Source organism: Haliaeetus albicilla, chromosome 19 (assembly GCF_947461875.1).
Source record: "Haliaeetus albicilla chromosome 19, bHalAlb1.1, whole genome shotgun sequence".
NCBI classification, from domain to species: domain Eukaryota; kingdom Metazoa; phylum Chordata; class Aves; order Accipitriformes; family Accipitridae; genus Haliaeetus; species Haliaeetus albicilla.
In genome coordinates this window covers 5,458,569-5,479,750 of record NC_091501.1, presented here as the reverse complement: position 1 = coordinate 5,479,750, position 21,182 = coordinate 5,458,569, and the positions used below count along the sequence as shown (strand labels likewise).

The 21,182-nt window shown below is 42.8% G+C and overlaps 1 protein-coding gene across 1 annotated transcript in view; it reads right to left on the bottom strand.

Moving 5' to 3' along the window:
* Nucleotides 1-7,536: 7,536 nt before the first annotated feature.
* NUAK1 (NUAK family kinase 1) overlaps nt 7,537-21,182 on the bottom strand; it is a 48,985-nt gene continuing 35,339 nt past the window's right edge. Inside the window, exons 3-7 of the mRNA XM_069807409.1 lie at nt 20,633-20,784; nt 19,252-19,317; nt 13,156-13,275; nt 12,719-12,851; nt 7,537-11,625 (exon numbers count right to left, since the gene is read on the bottom strand). Coding sequence (XP_069663510.1) covers nt 10,472-11,625; nt 12,719-12,851; nt 13,156-13,275; nt 19,252-19,317; nt 20,633-20,784 — 1,625 coding nt within the window. The 3' untranslated portion in view covers nt 7,537-10,471. The remainder of the gene's footprint in view (nt 11,626-12,718; nt 12,852-13,155; nt 13,276-19,251; nt 19,318-20,632; nt 20,785-21,182) is intronic.

The following is a 21,182-nucleotide window of genomic DNA, read 5'->3' as shown; positions in this document are numbered from 1 at the left end:
AAATTAGCTTGGAAAAAATGGAGGAAACACGTGGTCCTGGCACTCTGGCCCTCGATTAGCAATGAGCAGCAGCGGGCCAAGCTCCAAGAAAAAAACCCAAAACAATGGTGAAATTGGGGTACAAAAAACCCCCAAGGAGTTCCCCAAAGTCATTCAGCTCAAGAGGTGTGTGGAGCAGAGGATATTCAGGAGGGACGATGCAGCAGGGGAAAAAAAAAAATCACTGAGGGTTTTGCCAGGAACTTGAACAAGAGCAGTGCTAGGCTTACGCTGAATGTTTTTGAAAATCTCAGCTTTGATTTGTTAATGACCCTTTATATGATGGACTACTGCAAGCCATTTATCTGCAGAAATAAATACTCAAAATAGAAGAAAACAGGACATAGCCAGGCAAGCTGTGGTTTGTACCAAAGCTTCAGATTTGCTGAAAGACAGATATATAATATTCCTTAGTTTTTTTCTAGAAAACCACTACTGAAGAGTTTTTGCCAGCCTCTTTGAGTTCATGTCAAAAAATAATACTGAAAACTGACCTTTGGGGATTTTCCTGGATAGCGTTTCACTGTCAGATAGAAAGCCATACCCCTGAGTCAGCAAGGAATGGGCAGGCCTACCTTTAAACATGTGAAAGTTATTTATAGGAGTAATCTACTGAATCAGGCCTCATACGAGAGAGATAAAGGGGAAGATTTCACAAAAAGACTAAACTACAGGAAATCCTGGCAGTTTTATCTGAAATGTCACGTGTCCCCTCCCCACCCTCCCTTTAAAATGAATTTATTAGTTGTAGCAAAACTCTTCTTTCTAAGTGTGGTGGTGGTTTGCTGGAAGATGGGATTCACGTGGTTGCTGCCAACCTGGTGGTAGACTTATGTTAAGGTGGAGTATGAAATCCAAGCAAAGCCTCCAAATATCAATACAGAACAGATCACTGGAATTCTTTCCTATTCTAATAGCAAGTTGGACTGCTAATTTCCTGAATGCTGACAGGCATCAGTCAAAGAAGCAACCAACAAGATCTGCAAGGCAGATTGAGTGTCTGCATTTGCTGTTTCCTCATAGGAACCACTCATTCTCTAAAAATCAGACCTTGCTAGGATGTCTCAAGTGGGACACTCAGCAACCAGGGTACCTAAAACCTCTAGACATTTTATAAAACCCTGGCCTGAACCTACAGTGAATTAGTCCAACACAAGAATAGATCTCTCTAACAAAAACTTGCCTGTTCTGCTGAAAGACAATATCTGTAATCACTGGTAAGAAGACCACATTTGGTTAGTTTTTGTAATTCTTCCCCACCCCTCGAAGCAAGCTGAAATGACCCTCCAACAGTAGTTTATTTCTTCTTGGCTTGATCTGAACAAAGGCTTTCTATTCACATGCATGTGAAAGAGAGTGCGGATATTTTTGTGGTGAAAGATCAAATCTCTCTTTTGAACTTTGTAGTGGATAGGCTAATTGTAGCATCTCTGAGGCTTTCACTGTCCTGTCAGAAAGCAGCCAACTAAATGTTTGTTTGGAGTGTTTACCAGGAGCGAGGAGTATATATATATATATATACACACCGGGGCAGAGTTTAAATTAATCTAGAGTCTTCTTATGCTTCCAACACATTTCCTACCAGTGAGCAGTTAGTTGGTATGGCCTCATGGTATTTCTGGGAATTTGCCACTAGATATGCAATGTTCAATGCAGGCTGTGTGGACAAGCTGTGACTGGTCCTAAGTCATGTAATTTTTGTTTCATTTCTCAGACTGACTTGAGCATTGTTTCTGTAACTGGAGGACCTTGCTTCAGCTTTTAACCAGGGCTCCTTCAGAAGGAATGGTTTAAGGGGGGGAAGACATATAAACTAGATGCAGGAATTCCTGTCTCAGCAGTACCAGCTTTGCCAAAAGAAAAGCCAGATAACTTTACGGTGGAACGGGTACAATTTTAATTAAGGTTTAGTGAGTGTGGTGACAAAAATTACTTTTCTGCTGTTTGAAGCAATCAGGTTATCTCACAACACGTGCATTTTTTGAAGTATTTTTAGAGGTGGCCTCTGTGGCAAGGGTCATTTTGCAGGTGTTGGGAAGTGTGCTTATGTCAGAGGGGAAAATATGCAAATCTTCCTTTCTTTGCATGGCAGAACTTTAACAAAAGCTGTCCCTGCCAGCCCCATTCAAGCACATTATGGGCTCTGATCCCTCTCGCACGCTACAGTTGTCTTTGTACCACGGGTGCCTGGAGCTGCTCAAAGAGTTCTCCCTCTGCCCATCATCAAGCAGGATCCTATCCTCCATGCAGTATTGCAGTTCTGCTGCAAATGGTGACAAGGTGCAAACTTGCAAGTCTTGTGAGCGAGCCTAACTGCTTGAACTTGCCATGGGAAAAGTTATGAGGGAGGCTCCAGCAAATCTGCTCTAATTTTGGGATGAACACCAGGAGGAAGTTGATTTATTCACTTATCTCCAGTGCAAGAAAAGACTGTCCCTCTGCTCTCTCACCAAGATGAAATGTAGCCCCTACTTGGCCTCATTTTCTGTAATGGTCAATAGTTTTGTTTCTCCCAGAGCTACCTACCTAAGCCATTGCCAGATCAGGGCCTTAACTTGGAACTTTTCAGAAAATAGCATTTTGGCTCTGGTAAAAAGGAACTATGATAGCCACTGCAGTTATTTCTTCATAGACCAGGTGACTTTGTTCATGTACTACCCATCTGGGCCGTTTGTGCCTTCTCTATTAATGTCAAAGGAGGGCAATTTCCATTCCCATCCAGACGTGAATTGGTCCACATGCTATTGCCACTGACCTGATGGGGTATGCTGGGTTAAGACCACGTTAGAAACTTGACCAAAAGTACTGCTTCACTTCCTTTAGGAAATGTCAGATTTATTGAACTATAACACAAGAAATATTGAAATGTCCAGCCTGAGGTCCAGTAAGCCTTATCCTTGTAAGCACCAAGTGACCGCAGCTCAGGCTGAGGTCACTGGGAGCAGAAGGTGGCCATCGGTTTCAAAAATTCAGGTGTAGGCAGTTCAAACTGGCTTCTCAAAAACAGATATTTCTAAAACCACTTTTGAAAATCCAGAACTCTTCATGTGGGGAAATCAACTGGTGAGTATGTGGAACCATCAAATTGTGAGCATATGGGACCTGAAGCCATACCCACTGAATCCAACCAGAATTTCACAATGGTATGAATTTATTTTTTAAGGCTGGATGCTCATCTGGGTTGGGTCAACATCAGTTTGCACTATCTGGGGATGTAGTACTTGACCATTACCCATTGCCTCTTTCCACTCTGACACAAATTTTTCCTGGGAGCGCAAGGGGATTAACTACCTTGGGGTTTCTAAGGGCCAGAGCTGACTGAACATTCCTTGTGGCACTGAATTGTATGGGAATTTAGCAAACATCTCTTCTCAGGCAGCAGATCCCTCGTCTCAAGAAATCTTCCGATTAAACTGTCAAGCTCTGGGACGTGCAGCTAAAGAGAACAACAGAGTTTGAAAGAACATTTAAAGAAATATTTTTGATAAATCCCAGTGCAGCCGGGATGATGACACACACTCTGGTCCTAGCAAACTTGCCTGGCAGGCAGCTAGGGCTTTATATGTAAATATAAACATATATTTACATATTTCCTAACATCTGTTTTGAATTTGTTTTCCCTTTGGTTCTATTTAAAGTATGTCTTGTCCTATTATCTCTGAGGCTGAAATTTGGAGGGGTCTGTTAATAAACTCTATCACTGCAGAGCCACAAGACGAACTCTCCCTCCTCCCTGGCTTTTCAGTCAGTTCCTCTACAGCTGTTCCTTGGTTGTATTTCTAAGTGCAATAGTATCTCCCCCGCCTATGAAAGAAGCACAGTTTTCTAAGTGGCTTCCTGCTGAGTAGGGTATAATCTCATCACCAGCTTCCAGGGATTTATATTCGGTTGGTCTAACCCATTTGTCCTGGCAGCCCAGCTTTTTAATTGTTCCTCGGCATGGTGTCTCTTTCAGAGAGCGCCCTGCTATTAGCTCAAGGTCCCATCCACAGTTTCTGCATCCAGGAAGAAAAGTTACCTGCTGCAAGGCACCAGAGCTGGAGCCGCTGCTGCAGAACGAGCCTGTGCCTTCGGCTGGCGATCGAAAAACCTCCAAAGCAGAGGCGATGCCACGGCCAGGGTTAGCGCTGCAAAAGCACATCGTGAGCAAAGTTCAACCCGCCGTCCTGACAGGCTATTACGCAGTCTACGGAGCAAAACTAAACAGGACAGCGAAGGAGATTTGGACTACGTGACAGAGTGAGGGGCATTATTTGTGTTAAATAAATAGGATAAGGTGAGTGGGGAAAGGGCAAAAAGAAAACATCAAGGTGGGTTGACGCCAACTTTCGACATGGGCTCTGACAGCAAAGGCTTCAGCGCTGGGTGTGCACTGTGAGAAAGCTCAAGACGGAGTTTTCAGAGGTGCTCAGTGTCAAAAAACCCTGAGCTCACGACGGCAGTAGAGCTGCTTTGCTGAATGAAGAAGCAGGGTGATGTCCTGACCTGCAAGTGTACTTGTGGCCAACATGTACAGCTGATTTATTTATTTTGATGGCAGTCAGCTATCTAATCCCTTCATGGTCCTAGTGTGCTGCTTCTCAGTGTAAGCTCTAAGCCCAGCACATGAGTCGGGATGAGGAGCCTTCTTGTAACGCATTAAATTGTCTTGTAAAATGCTTTTCCAAGGAACAATTAAGCATCAGTGCAAATACATATAATGTCCTTAAAAGTGCAGGGTTCTGTATAGCCAGATAATACACAAATCAAAGGGTTTTCTGCACTGATGAAATTCCAAGAAATATGGGGCAGGGGGTAAGGGCCAGAGAGAGATAGCCAGAAACAAAATGCTCAGATCATCTATCCAAAAAAGTTGCTTCTCCAGCCAAATTACTCAGGCTTTTATGAGAAAGATGTCTTGGTTTGGCAAGGAGGAAAAGACAGCTCCACCAGACAACAGTAAAAGACAAAGCCCTAGTTGAATACTAAATACAATTAATCCAGTGGAAACACAGCTTGTTCTCTTCTGTGGTAAAACTTTCAGTTGAAACCCTGAAACCAGTAACCCTGGGACAGGTACTGGAGAGCCTGGGCTGATGCTAGCAAACACCGGAGTTTCTATTGGCTCAACAAAAGCATTCCTGCAGCTGTCTCCAGAAGCATCTCATTAAAATGAGATGTGAATCACCAAGATAAATGCTTAACTAAACTAATAAGCTTCTCATATACACTAAATTTACATGAGTATTGGACTTCTCCCTTCATTGGACTGGTTATGACTTACTTACCCTGTAGCTATAACTGAGACTCTGGTGTTGCAAAGTTCATTATTACACATGCTTATGGAATCCCTAGCAAATTTGTGTGCAATAACTAAAAATGCCATCTCTTCACCTCAGTTTAGCACCTTACCTGTACAGTCCCTGAATCCTCTAAATGGAGACCAGTCTCTTCCATGAGAAGAGACACAACTACAAATCAAACGCAACTTCTGTGGCTAGAAATCGTGCTGTATCACTTTGAATTTTGCTTCTCTTGCCAGCACTACGGGGTGGCTGTGGGCACCACCTCGGAGGCGGTGACAGCACTGGAGGAGAGCTGCCTCCCGCTGTGTCGACACAAGTCCTTCTCCCTCTGCACCAGTGACTTGGGGCTGGCGAGCTTTGAAGAGCAGCGACAGGCTCCTCTGCAAGTTTTTGTGCTGGCCTCCAAGTGCTCTACCGATATATGGAAGTGTCACTCAGCTCACGCGAGCTGGCCCCTGGACTTCAGCAAGCCTACCACAGAAGCGAGAGGGATCCCTGGCATTATCATGTTAGGCACGTGCACAGGCTTTGCAGGATCAGAAACTGAGATTGTTGACTTTTAGAGTTAAAGGAAGGGTTGTAAAGGACAAGAAAACCACTACTGCTTTTGTCACTCGACTGTGTAGCTCCCAGGGCTCCTGTCTTGCTTCCTTGCTCCTGTCTTGCCCGATCCATAAAACTTCAACAATTCTTGAGAAACACTGGAATCCCCATGGAGCAAGCATGAAAGAAGACCAGGTCTGGCTACAGACTTACTATGTAACTTCAGCTAAAGCATATCACTGTACACTTATCTCCTTTAATAAATAGGAAAATTAGACACCCACCTCCCCTCCCCACCCCACCCCAGAAGCATGTGCTGTCAGAGCTGTACAAACACGTACATAATTACTTCTCAGTGCTCGCCACAGAGGCGCACCATACCCAGCCATCCAGAACTTTCTTTCTAAAAGTCATTATTTTTAAAACAAAACAAATGGTTTGCCCTCAAATTCACTTTTTTCCTAGTATGTTAAAAAAAAGTTGTTTCGTAATTGCTATTACAGAAGAGACTTGCATTACATTTTCCACCACCCAGCACCCACACAGTTAGACCTTATTCACCTCAGGTACAGGAACACACGTGCTGACTTTGAATATATACCTTACAGTTTCTGACTCAATTAGCATACAGCAGCTAATAATTCCCTTTGTAATGTATTAACGGCTGTTTGCCTTTCTGCATCGTTGGCTTTTTCCCTTTATTCCCACTGGTTTTTAAGTGGTCATAATGAATAAATATAGTACCTACAGCCATAGCTTCTTGCTTTAAAAAGCTTGAGAGAGAGAAAATGAATTAGGAAAATGAAAGCCTTTTTTTGCATGATATCCAAAGCTTGGATCCTAATCCAAACCGCCTGTAATTTAAAAAGCAGAATATACACCACAGGTATCTTGGCTGGCTGCATCAAGGGTGAAGTTTAATGGTGTCTTGCTCAGAGCCAACGTTAGGACATTGCCAACCATTTCCTTTATTTTAACAAGTCCCCAGCACACACAGCATATATACCTAACACCCGGTTTCCCTTATGATGCCCACCCATTTTCCAAGAAAAACAATCTAAAGCCTTCTAGTTATCGGGGGACTCCAAAAAAAATGAAAACCGACTCCCTTTTTCCCTCTCACCAGCTGATTATGCTGGCTGCTCAAAGCCATCTGACTGAAATCATCCCACATTTGACAGCAGCAGATGGCCACCGGTCTTTTTTGCCCAAATAACCCCTAAATTATACCAACAGGAGCATTAACATTGTCAATAAACTGTCCCTCTCCCCGCCAGAGAGGGGAAAGGACCATGACCATCTGTCTCTCAGCTACAGATGAGCTGCGCCGTGTCTGGTCAGCCAGCCAGCTCCGTCTCACCTGCAGCACACCTGGCCACAAACCCCATTCATCTCCGGCAGAGAAACCCCAGTCAGCTATTCTTCTCCACCAAACATTTCTATAGCTGAAAGCTTTGGGTGTTAGGCAGTGCCAAATGCTTCGTAGCACGGGAGTCTCTGTGGCCACCCACATTACATTCAAATGCACAAATGAGCCAAGAAGCTTTGCATAAACAATTTGGTACAATGTGCTGAGATGCTGCTGTATTTCTGCATGACATGTTCATTACCGTTTGGCCTCAGCTTACGCTGATGTACAGTGAAAAAGAAAAGGGAGAGAAAGAGACTCTTCACAGTTACATTAATTTCATTTTATTTAATAAAAAACAGTATCAGATTAAAAATACAAACACTTTGGGTGATTATCCAGCGTTTTCCCCTGTGTGCCTCGTAGAGCTCAAACCAACCAAGGATTGGGAGAAAAGAACAAAAAACCAAAACAATAACACCAAACAATTTTGGCCGGAGCTGTAAAATAATGTCGCACCAATTAAATTACACCAAATATATTATTATACCTTTGAAATGGCTTTCAGACCAATAAATAAAAAAAAAGACAAATTCAAATAAAAAAAGTCAACTTTGTATTACAAAAAAATTAAATAAAAATCACAACACTAATAATAACAATGTGCAGTCAAGTTTTTTTTTTTTCTTCTCTTCTAGGAATGATAACATGCCAGTAAACATGTAACATGCCAGTAACATGCCAGTAAATCCCTACATAACATTTCCAGTTTGGCAGCAAGCAGTCACTCACTCATTCACATTTGTACACAAGGAAGCAGGCCTGGGCAAAAGCCTCGGGAGATATGAGCCTTCGGGGTGCTCCTCACTTCCCCGCCACGGCCAGCTGACTTCCCTTCCCTTCGTCCTGAAATCTCTATAAATCCATTCAAGGTTTAGCACCAGATCTGCAGGGAAGGTGTCAATCAGCATAACCCCACCAAAGTGATGCTCCATCATGTCAATGGGACAGCGCTGATTTACACCAGCTGAGGACCTGGCTCTTAAGCTCCAGGACATGAGTTAAAAGCCGTGGCTGCAAAGCACATCCTTGTTTCGGAAAGGCCATGGAGACTATGTCAAGTTGTTTTAAAATGCACCACAGCAAACTTATTAACTCAGTACACTGCAAAATGGGGTGCTGATCTGGGATGGGCTAAAAGAGCACATGCAGGGCCTCTGAGAAGATGGGATATCTGAATATCTTACGGAGACGTACACATCTGTAGAGAAATGACCTGCAGTTGCCCTTCCTGAGCAAACGGACAGCGAGCCAAATTTCACTTGACCACCTGAGAGCACCCATCTCTCATAGATTTCATGGTATTGATGCCGTTTACTCCTGGGCCAAATTTGGTCCAGTGTTTCACAATGAGAAAAGGTTCTCCATAGAGTCAGATTAACTGATTTAGGAAATTCAAGGTCATTCATCTTTATGCTAGGCAGCCCAGTTGATTTTTAGGAGGAACCGGCAGACTTAAGTACCATGATACACTGAATAAGGAATCTGCAAGTGAAATAGCTCCCTGCCCCAGACACCAACGATTTATGGGGTTATCCCTGATTCCCAGGGAATCCCCAGAGGAACTCTATTCCGTTTCCGCACAATCTCTAGGATTTTGGACACAGTGGGCCAAATTCTGCTTTCAGTTCCAGTTACAGGGTAGGAGTGAGAACAGAGCTTACTTGCCCATGCTCCTCTGCTCTGGGTATGCGTGTAGATGTAAGTTTTGCAGCTGTGGATCATTTGACATCATAGGCTGAAACCTGCAACTTATTCACACCCTGGCACCTCCAAGAAAGCCAGGGGCTATGTGCTCACGGAAATGAGACTGAAATGGGCCTTAAGATTCCAGTTTGCCCAGGCCTGCCAAACACACAGTGCCTTTCTGACATAGGCTTACATTCAGGTAATCCAGTAGACCCATGTGGTACCTTTACGGGAGTTGAAGCCTTCAGTCTGGATAGTTAGATATGTCTGAGAATACAAACACATATCCTTCTTGGTTTTTTTCAAACTGGTATCATTGCACACACAGTACCAGCTACACTATACGGACAGAGGCCCGCAATTGTATCCTAACTCTGTTCTCAAATCTACCATTATCATTTCATCGCTCAATTCTTTCTGCTCCATTACTACCTACCTAGAAACATTTTCATTTGGAGAAAAGCATCTTCCCACTAACTTTCTGACCTCTATCCTTTTCCTACATGCTACAACCTTTTCCTTACCTAACATTCTGGTCGCAAACTACCTGTCACCCTCAAATACTACAAGCTAACAGCAAGGTGGCACCATTTGCTGACAGCAACTGAACTCTAGATTGGAGGGTCAGTTAACCCTTGAGACGCTTTGTTAGATCCATCTTTGTCTGGGCGTTCATCTGGCTGGCCATTTTGAAAGAGTCACAAATTGAACACAGGTTGAAATGCCTTAAAAGGTCATTTAGCTGATGACAACATCCATTCCTTCCAGTTCCCATTACCATTTCTGTGACTGTTTTTACTGGGAGGAGTGGCAGTTGGAAACAATCTTAGGGCCTCCTGCTCACTGAGGAGCAATGGCTGTGGGATCTGAATGCCTGCTCCACCGCTTGTCCACATACACCTTGTGAGGTTATTCTGGGGTCAGTCTCTCAAATTATCTGTCCCAGAACGCGTTCAGAACCTCTCAGGTCACCCTGGTGGAAGGGACTATGGTGACCACCTAGCCTGGCCTCCTGCATAATGCAAGCCAGATTCCCAATGTGCAATGACTGTATCCAGATGAATAACTTCGGGGGAAATAAAGGCTCTCTTTCTAAAAGACACCCCAATTTGTCTTGAATAATTCAGCTCATCTCTTGGTAAGGCTGATCTAATATTAATTACAAACCTCTCAAAACATGTATTCCTCACTTCCAGTTTTAATTCTGTCTAGCTTTGACTTCAAGCCATCAAATCTTGATGCTTTGGTCTGCTAGATCCTGATGTGCTTTCATCACGTATACAAAGACCAAAGGTTATTCTCTGGTCAGGTAGGTAATATTTTGAGGACACAAAATAAGAGAAGTGTGAGATGGCTTTGGGGCTACTTTACTAGGAGTTCAGCTAAGTAGGTACAGTCAGCTCCTTTGAAGCAAAACCTACCATTGTCAGCAAATCAGTGACCTGGCTTACTCCATCATAAAGGTACACAGAAAAACTCCCTTCCCTCCCTTTCCATCTTCCCTCTGCTAGTTGAGCTTGTTGCAGATCTCTAGGGCTTTCTTGTAGACCTGAGTCACATCATCCATGTCTGTGAGAAGGGAAAAACTGCTGTCCCCCAGACGGTTGCGGTAACGCTTGAGATACTGTGGCCGTGGGCGGTTCTGAAGTCCTTCAAAGTCTTGGATCTGGAGGAAATTTTCAGCAGAGACACAGCTCCGTATCCTCTGTCTGTTTGGCCTGTTCTCTTGCAAATCCAGCAAATCAAAGGAGTCACTGGACAAAATACTGTCATCACTAATCACGCTGGAAGGGCGGCTGTAACTTCGAGGTAATGCATCCCCAGGCAGGACCACTTCTTCCATGGCCTCCAACGTTGGTGTGTCAGGGCTAATCAAAGCAGATTCAGTGCTGCTGGTAGAATACTTGCTGTTATGTTTCAAGATGCCCTTACGCCTGCAGGAATGGCTGTAAGACCCATTTCTGGATGGCTCTGTGACCCCCGGAGAAGTGTCACTGTTTACTGTCTCATCATTATTGTCCAAGAGTTCAGAAGATTCGCTTCGTTCTGGAGAGGAGTAATAGCCAGACTCCCTCTGCTGAGTCTTCTTTAAGATTCCTTTTTTTGGCATTAGTGAAGACTGCTTAGTGCCATATTTTCCCGCTACCTCTCCCTCCACAACGCTTTTAATGGCTACGCCAGTCCTACACAACTCTTGCTCCAGCTTAAAAGCGGAGGGTAACACTGGGCTGACCACTCCTTCAATGAAACCTGCACTGTGAGATCGATGTTCACTGTTGCTCCTTTTCTTCAGGATGCCTTTGGGCCTCTTGGAGGTGGGTTTGGATGCATTTTCAGCTCCTCCTTCCTGGATGGACTGTGCAATGTCATTTTCCTTCTTTGATTTTTTCAGAGACCTTTGTCTCTCTAGTGTGACTTCAGGACCTTTGGGCTTAGAAAGGCACTTCATTTTGGTATCAGTCTCTGGTTGGAGGCCAGTAGAACGGTGATGCCAATCAATGAACCTTGCCAGCAATGGGGACTCGGAGTCCCTCATGGCATCACAGTCACAAACACTACTCTTGTAGCCCCAGTTAACCCACCAGTGGTTGGCAATGTCTTCAATCGTTGCTCGGCGTTCAGGGTTCACCATCAGCATCCATCTGATAAGACCACGAGCATCTATTGACAAAGAATGGAATATAAAATATTTAGAATATGGGCATTCTTAGTTTTGTCAGTTTAAAATGGAAGTGTGAAGCCAATCAAATGAGCAAAAATAATGTTTCTTAGAACAGGAGAAGTGAAAGGGGGTAAGACTTTGGCCATCAGTCAATGTCGGAAAATGCATTTGAGTACTACTTCTTATCAGAAGAATATGATTCACCCTGGGAAATGTACACTGGATTATCAAAGAAATTGATATTTGTGCTGTATTAGTCAGTGAATAGTTCCATATTACTGAAGGAAGTCACCAACCTATCAACTCTAATAATTACAAAACTTAGAGGAAAACAAAGGGGAATAGGGATATTTTAAATGATCTACACATTATTGCTTTTGTATTTACTTTTTCCATAAACAGTGTAGCCTTCTGTATATTTTAAAGGTGTATTTTCACAAAGAGAGCAAGAAAGCAGAAAACTGAAAGGGACAGCAAACAAATGATACAAGATAAATATTCATTTAAATATATATATATATATACATATACACATTTAAGGCTGGAAGGAGTCATTATAATCAACGACCCAGACTTAGTTGATGCTCTTGTGTCAGGTGACTCCTTAAAGTGTTATCCTCTAAGTAGAAGTAAATGCAAACATAGTGGCATTAATTCAGATTTTGGCCTGCCTTCTTGGATAAGAGACTGCGTCACTCTAACCATTCATCTTCTCTCTGCTTGTGATATACCACAGCGTAAGCTAGAGGACTGATCTGTACCAGTATGTTGTATCAGTTTACAGCTTGTCTGAACAATTCCATTTGCAATAGCTAACAGACCTTCCACTGTCATAGATCTAGTTAAAAGAGCCCGTTACAGCTTCCCCAAGGCAATAAAATCTATCTGCTACAAAACTTTAATTTCAAAAGGGCTTTTGGTAAATGCTGTACCCAGATGGGAATTGATAGCAGATGAAGTCAGTATGGGAACAAGAGATTTTTTTTCTTCATCATTCTAACATGACACCAAAACATGTTGGAAGGGGCCGGGCAAACCCTCCATTCTGAACTCCTGTCGGCTCAATACATTGCCCTCACTCCTTTTTCATACCTGAGGTCTGTGTTGGCTCACGATATTCTCCACTGCTGATCTGCCTGATGAGATTTTTGTGATCGAAGCCATCAAAGGGCATTGTTCCATAAACCAGAGTGTAAAGCAATACACCGAGGGCCCAGCTGTCAACCTGAAATACAGAGACAATGCATGTGAAGCCCAGGAAAGCTGATCCCCACCCTTCTCCCTGCCATTAGCACCACAAGAGCAGCATCACGTCCAGCTGCGCCTACTGATCGGCAAACCCGTATCTAACATCTGACTAACCACAGGCAAAGCAAACGAAAGCAAATGAAGGCAGCTTGAGAACTTTCAATATGGGAGAGACCCAAGCGAACACGCATGTGCAGTAACACTAGCATTAAGATTAACCCTCTAGAACATTATCATCAAAGGCATCCCCATACCACCATGGAAAAGCTGACCCTTCTTACCTCTGGACCTCTGTAAGGTCGACCATTAACTATTTCGGGGGAAGCATACAGTGGGCTTCCGCAAAAGGTCTGCAGAAACTTGTCTTTGTGATAAAGGTTGGAGAGTCCAAAATCAGCAATCTGCAAATAGAATTGCACAAGGCATCTGTAGTACTAACAATATCTTAATGCAACAGAAAATCCTTTATCAGGAAAGACTTAGCTATATTTGACCCTGCTGTAGGACAGGGATCTCGACACAGATAATCTCTCAAGATGCCTGGCCAACCCATTATTCTATGATTTTTTTGCTTCTCTCTCTAAAGATCCTCCAGAGGAGGAGAGGGTCCCCAGGTTAAATCCTCCAGATTAAGAGCAAGGATGCTTTAGTTCCATTCACAGACAGGTCACTGCAGGACTGCACAACCATAAGTCAGTAATTTTATCCTGCAGTTTCACAGCTGTGTCCCCAGTCACAGCTTTGTGCATGTGCACGATGAGAACGGTAGCACTTTCGGCTTGCTTTCCTTTGGTATCGATGATTATACAAGATGAAGAGCTATCAGTGGACAGCAGTGCCTCCCAGTATGAGGAACTTAGCTACGTTTGAAGGAGGAGGAAAGTGAGGCACTTGCTAACTCTTCCAGATTCAGGGACTCCGGCTGAGGAATCTGAGCTGTTAAGCACACGAGATGTCTATCATGAGATAATAAACACAAGTCTGGTTCCTAACTGGAAACAATGGGCCCAAATCCGGCTTTCCCAACACAAACAAAACTTCCCTTGAGACCGTTGGGAATTTTGCCCATGTAGGAACTGCAGGAGCAGGTCCAAATATTTTGTTTACTTCAATTCTCTGTTCTTGTTCTTACAAAACAAAGGCTGAGGATAGCAATACTAAATACTCCCACAACCTTTGCATTTCCTTTGTTTCTCTAGCACAAGGCAACACATCTCATTTTTTATCTTGTTTAAAACCCAAATGCTTCTGTTTCCCAGAGGTACTTTTATTACTGCCCACTATTGACATAAGGCATACATAAAAGACATAAAGCACAGGCATAAAAAAGGTATTATAGCTATAAGAGACAGAAGTTTTCTCTGGATTTTCTTTACCTTATTCAGGTCTTTTTACCAGAAAGAAATTAAATCCCAGGAATTTTCACAAGAGAAAATTCAAGAAAACACAAAGTGAACAGGAAGGAAAAGGATTTACCAGCAGCATCATTCACTCCTGGCTTTCTAAAACGTGCATCATCACTGCCTCTAATATCCGTTTAATTGCAATGTCTAGTCAACTCTTGGGAGACATAAAGTCTTTGTCTCTACTATCTAAACTCCTACAGCTACACCTAAAAATGTCACAGTTGAGACCAAAATGAACAAAGTTGGTGAAGTATGGACAGATGTTCCCAACTCTTCTTTCTTTACCCCAAAATAGAAATATATATATATATATACACTTTATAAATAGATATATAGATATAGATACAGATATAGATACTTTCATGTTAAAAATATAAACTTCTTTTTAAAATATCATTTTCACAAAATTTTTAAAGTCACAGAGCAAATATGAGATTTCACACTTCACCCCTCTCCTATTTTGGTGTTCTGCTTTTGCAGGTGTCCCACTGACAATCTGGACTCATAATATCCTCCTCACAGAGCAGCTGATTCCTGTTCATTAATGTTAATTCATCTCACCATGTCCATTCATAGTTTGAATTCACTCAGTCCCTCAAACAGCGTATTATCAACACACAGCAGAAAATTCAACCTTTAAATAAATGTGGTTTGTAAAATCTTCATTGTATGGCTGGAATGTCATTGAAAACAGCTGGTGTACAATTGCAGTCTGCAAACATATTCTCATGGCTCAGATTGCACTTAATTGCCCTAAATTCCACTTTCTTATCAAGTCACCCCGCCTGGCTTGCAGGAAGTTGGTTTTAAGCCTTATGAAGTGTGCCCTGTCAATCAGGCGAAGAATAGGATCATTTCAGTGTTAAAAATTCGTGCTGGTCATTGAGTTTTATTTTAGTTCAGGATGCAGTTAAGACAAGGACAAACACTGCACAGTGTGATTCCTTAAGAAGATACATTCCCTTAACACCATGGAATGTATAAAATGCATGTGGATGTGCATGAATATATATATATAGGGATACACATACCATTGTTCACACTAAGAAACTCTCAGACTTGGGCATTCATGTTTTCATTCTGACCATTCAGGAAAAGAGTATTTATGTTACAGTCCACTCCCATACTCACAGACTGATGTTTATCAGCTTTTCCCATTAAAACTGTCATGCCCCCCAAAACAAGATTAATAGAAGCCAACATTACTTCATGTTCTTGGCACTTAAATGGAACTAAGGCATCAAGTCAAAAAAACTTCCTAAATTGGGAGGAGCAGGGAAGTGGACTTTTATTCCCCTCGCTTCAGGAGTGTATGTTTCATATTTACTGTTAGCTATGATAAACCAGCTGTAATTTATTGCTTAAGTATGGACTATAAATTCCATGAAGTTCACACTCATGGAAACTGTCAGTTTTATCCCACTTCAGAATCTGTCTCTTTGTACTGCAGATAGAGAAATAACTAGGTCTCTTAAAGCAAGTGAAACGTATGTGCAGTCAGTCAGACTTCCAGCAAGGTAAATCCCAATTACATATACTTACTCTGTATATATGAAACTCTCATGGGTTTTTAGTGGTTATTCTGATTGGTGTCCCCTTACCAGCCCAAGAGAAAGTGCAGTTAGTAGGATTATATTACTATTATACTTGCATTTTTCTCTCCTTCTATCACTTTGGGGTTGGTCATACAGTTTACGTCAACCTCTGCTAGACATCTCTTTTAGGTGCGGTTCCCAGCCCAGGGGCTGCCACAGCCCTTCTGTGAACAAGGAGGCCCCCTCCATCGTGCCAGGCTGCATGACAGAGGTGTCCCTGGGGGTCGGTTGTGGCATGGGGCAGGGACACAGTATTTGGATAGGCCAGCAAAAGGCACTAATTCCCTGGCCGCCACATTGGGCAGCAGTTTTTCTCCACCTCCCTGCATGCAGGTGAACTGTGCTCTTAACAGCTGGCACAGGAATGTGTGGAAGGAGAGGCTTGCACACACTGCAGAAGCCCTACTTTCATTGCCACATTATTTCTTTAAAGAACATGGCACCATGAACAAGGTAAGAAAGCAAATAACGCTCTTCTGCCCTGGGAGGCTGCAGTGTCTTGGTAAGGTTTAGCTCTAGGATCGTGCCCCACTATTGATCTCCACAGGTTAGGTCCCAGGAGAAACATTCACACTCGGTGTTTCTGCTAGATAGCTGGGTGCATATCTGGCAAGGTACTGTTTGATTAATTGGCTGGGTGAACTTATACCTCCCATAGATCCACGTCCATGTTCAGTCTCACAAGTCTTTAAAAACTCATTTTATTCACTTGTGTTTGCTGCATTTAGGGGTATTAAGTAATAGTTTGCAAGAAATATTACTGCATACACCAAGTCCCTGAAAAACATAATTATATACCACAGATCAGATCACTTTTTTTTTCCGTTTTATGTTTTCTTCACATTACTATGACATGTTTGTGTATATCATAATGTACAGATCACTGGCTTCTTCAGAAACGTATTTAATTGCACATTGCACCCAAGAACAAAGGGATTCCTTTCATTTTCTCATTCTTAAAATCAAACTGCCAATTTTGTAAATGCTTTGTAATCCACTGAATGAAATATAAATACTGGGAAAGTACAGATAAGTCTAGCACTCCATTTCTAGAAAATGCCTTCCACTGAGTATTTGAAGCCATCAGTCAATACCAAACCCCAGACTGCATATTTCTTTTTTTCTGCCTGAATAAACCATATAAATACTCTCAGAATGGGGACCTGATAAATTTACTCCTAATAAATAATTTACAGCTCCATATGTGTTTCCTTGCCAACGGTTACTGTTTAGTGAAACAAAGAAAAAGTGGGAAGTAAAATTCTGTGCAAGTATCATAGAAACCACAGTAACATATTCAAAGCTTCAGCATCAGGGAAATAGTGGCCGTGTGCTTAACATCAAGTATTCAAAGCTGATCCTAGTCACGAGGTGTAAAAAAAAGAGAGCAGGGAAGAAAAGGAAAACAATACAAAAAGCAATCTTGAATTAATCCAAATTCAAACACCATTGATAGTAAGATATATGAAATACCAACTGCTTCCTAAGTTCGGTCTATTTTTTAGCTTCACGAGACCCTTTGCAGAAATAGTTACCAGGGGACAGCAAGGGAGCTTGCAGCCACCTACCCACGCCAAGGCAGCCTTGCCCGCTCAGAGGTGCGCCTTACGGCTTGCAGAGAAGTAACTGAGGAAAGGCTGGAAATACACAAAATACCTACACGGCAGCTTCAGGAAAGGGAAGCCTTCAAGAAATAGATGTCCAAATGACTGGAAGGGATGTGGGGAGTTGCGGCTACCCGAACTTCTTCTGTAGCAGTGCCACTGGGTATGGCAGCTGAAATGCCTCTGCGGTTCAGAAGCCCCTGGGTGAGGTTCAGAAGCCCCTGGGTGAGGTTCAGAAGCCCCTGGGTGAGCTCCATGGTCTGGACTCGAACACAAAGCTGCCTGTCCCTGCCCCATCCTCCCGTGCTCCCCACAGGATGATTAGACTCCCATAAAGAAGAGAGGGGAGGGAGCGGAGCCTTCTGACAAAGCACAGCTCCCCGGAGGCTTGGGGAAGTGATTGGTTTTGCATATGAGGACCAGAGCACGGAGATCCAGGCCACCACAGCTAGCAAATTCCCCAAATTCCTCTTTTCTCTCAAGAATTCCCTGATTAGCTGGGAAGATAGTTTGGCATGTAACACGGAAAGAAAGGTCATCCTGCCTGCGGAAGCCTGTTTCATATACAATGTCCTAGAAAGGCTACTTTTTGTTTTCAGCACTGCTGAGAACAGCTTGGGCTGCTGCAGCCAGCGTCCCTGTAGGAACAGGAGTGGGGAGGTTTGCTTTAACACTGGATGCTAACAGCAGAACGTCCAAGTATTGCATTGGATGGGCCTTCTGTAAAAGACTATTTTTAGAAACCACATATTTATATGCCTTTAATCCACTAGTTGATCCAAGTTAGCTTCTGTCATCAGTGTTACACAGATGGCAGCTACCATATGTTACTTTCCATTTCCACTGCACATCAGCTTAAAATGAATCTCCAGCGTGAAGCGCAGAAGGCAGTGTGTGCAGCCCCATGGCTTTCAGCGGAGACAAAATGAAGATCCAGTGTATTTAGATATTTGCCTACGCAGGGAGCTCCTCAATCACTTTGTTAATTAAGCAAGGATGACCAAGTGTCAGCAGAAACTCTTCGGCATCGCTCCCTCTGTTTGCCCATAGATGGGCACACCTAGCCACCCTCACATCCAACTACCCAGGAAGGAACGAAGTGGAAAGTGAAACAGGTTCAGCCATCTGGAAACTACACTTATCTCTGCATTATTTATCTTTGTGCTACAGCTATTAGGAAAAAAGAAGAAGAAGGGAAAAAAGGTCATTCCCATGCTTTCACTGGGGAGAAATGACATGGAAATGACATCACTGACATCACTATCCAAAGTATACGTTTGTGTCTGGAGTTCCAAGGCCATTTCCTAATGAAGCACATGTGCTTTACTAGGTTTATTTTGAAACTCTATTTGCTTATTTTCCAGCCATGATCAAAAGGACATTCAGAGTGTTCTGTAGGAGGTACTTGAACCCTGTAGACCAGGAGAGTTTTTTCCTAGTCCCAGCAGCAGCCAGCAATAATATCATTCGTACAATAAACCCGACTGCACGAAACGCTCTGCTGTTTCTTACCAGTAGATAGATACTGCTTTGAGAATCACGACCCTTGGGTGGCAGGACAGGGCCTTCTCCCTCAAATTATGCAAAGCTTCATTTAGCGTGTATGACTGCTCACCAGTGGTGCTCTTTCCCCAACCTCCAAACCGCTGAGCCTCTTGCCAGATGCTGTTGCTTAGTAGCTGTTGCCATAACACTTGCTCTTCTAATACTTCGGATAAAAATGTTACAAAACATGCAAATCCATTCTGAGAAGCTGAGGAAAAGAATCCTACCTTAATATTAAAACTGTCATCAAGAAGGATGTTTTCCAATTTTAGGTCCCTGTGGACAACACCGTTCTGAAACAAGGGAGAAAAAAATGGGGGAGAACATGAGAAAATATTGGGAAAATTAAAGGTGAGCTGGCAGGGTGGTCTTTGCATCTACATTTCAGGGCTGATTTCACTGTCATAACACTCACGGCCCAGTGACTAGTGACAGGCAATGTATTAGTCACTTGGTGTGTGGTTAAGGGAAGAATGACTGGAATCTGTCCTCCCACAAAGCCTCTAAAACAGCAGGGGGGGCGTGGGGGGGGGGGGGGGTGGAGGGCAGGGGGGTGTCTTTTCGGAACTTAATTCCAGCCTAGATCCTGCCCCCACTGCGTGAAAGCAATATATTCTTCCCAGGCACCAGAAAACAATATCTGTCAATGACGTTAGTCCTTACAAAAGCCCTCATTCCTCCAAAGTGCAGCCACGTGGATCGGGGGAGTTATAATCCTAAAGGACTGTAAATGTTAGGGATGGAAGCAAACAAGCTGGGTTTAGGTCAGAGCCTTCTTTAAAGAAATTTGGTAAAAATTAACTGCACAGGGAAGGGCACTGCAGCTTTTCAGCACTGCGCAATGAGGACTTTGAAAACCTCCCTTGTTCATCAGAATTCAAGTGGAGATTAAAGTGTTTAAGAATTCAAATTAAAAAATGTTAGCTGCTCGTTGCCTTTAGCCTCATGCAAGTTTTGGCTCTACGCAGATGGCTCATAAGCAGGGATAAAAGGTCCATGATGACAGCCAGCCAGCTACCTTGGGTTTAATTGCTTAAACTGTCATTCTAGTGGGTACCACGATGGATAAAGTCATTAGCAAAGGGTATCTTTCTAGTGCTCTTGCTACATCTGGAAAAGTTACTTTTGCTTATCCAGAATGAGTACATGCTAAAGCTCATGCATGAACACTCATACCTTTCTCTTGGCTTTTTTCTTTCATATATTTTATCTGCTATTCTAAAGTTGTTCACTTGCATATTCAAATTGCAAACTATCATTCCTTTGAATGCATTAATATTAATATTGTAGAAGTTCTACAGGATACCTTTTCTAGTTAATATTGTTAATATTTTTTTTTAATGTCAGGAGAATTATTTCCAAGGCAAAAATGCAATGTAGGGCTAATGTAAGGGAGTGGCTGGTATCTGCCATAACACAGGAAAACAACCTTAGTCTTTAAAAACAGTCAGTGAACTACTGTAGCACTTTTAATGAAGATCTCCCGTTGTACTGATATAATCACATGCTGTGATACTTAATTGTGAATGCTGTTGCCTCAGACATGCTTTGAAATATATAAGTCACTAATCAGCCTTCAAATAGCATTTTTTAATATCCTTTGCTCACCTTGTGGCAGTAATGTACAGCAGAGACTATTTGTCGAAAGAAGTGTCTTGTCTCTCTCTCGCTTAATCGCCGCCTTTCACTGATGTAATCATACAACTCTCCTTTACTTGCATACTCCATGATGATCACAATCTTATCTTTATTTTCAAACACTGCACAGGACAAAAGAAAAGAAAAAACACCACAGTTGATTCAAAGGTTTGAAAACTGATGCTTTAAAGAGTGAAGAAGACTCAGGATGACTGAACACATCCTATATCATCACTGCAGCCTGGAGAGATGTACTGCCAACCCCACTGCAAAAAGCAAGTTCCAAAGTTAAATTTTTCCAGAGGAATATGACAACATTTTAGACCAAGAGAAGGAAGCTGAGGCTATCTTCAGTTCGATATGGCTATACAAAAGAAGCTCTTTGCCTCTATAAAATGGGGTCACTGGGTGGCAAAGTCAACTTGATCCTAATGAGGTAAGGTGGACACTTGTGCCAGCAACACCTGAATACTAACCCCCACTCTAACAGGGACTGCCTCTTACCAGTAGTCCTCTCAAG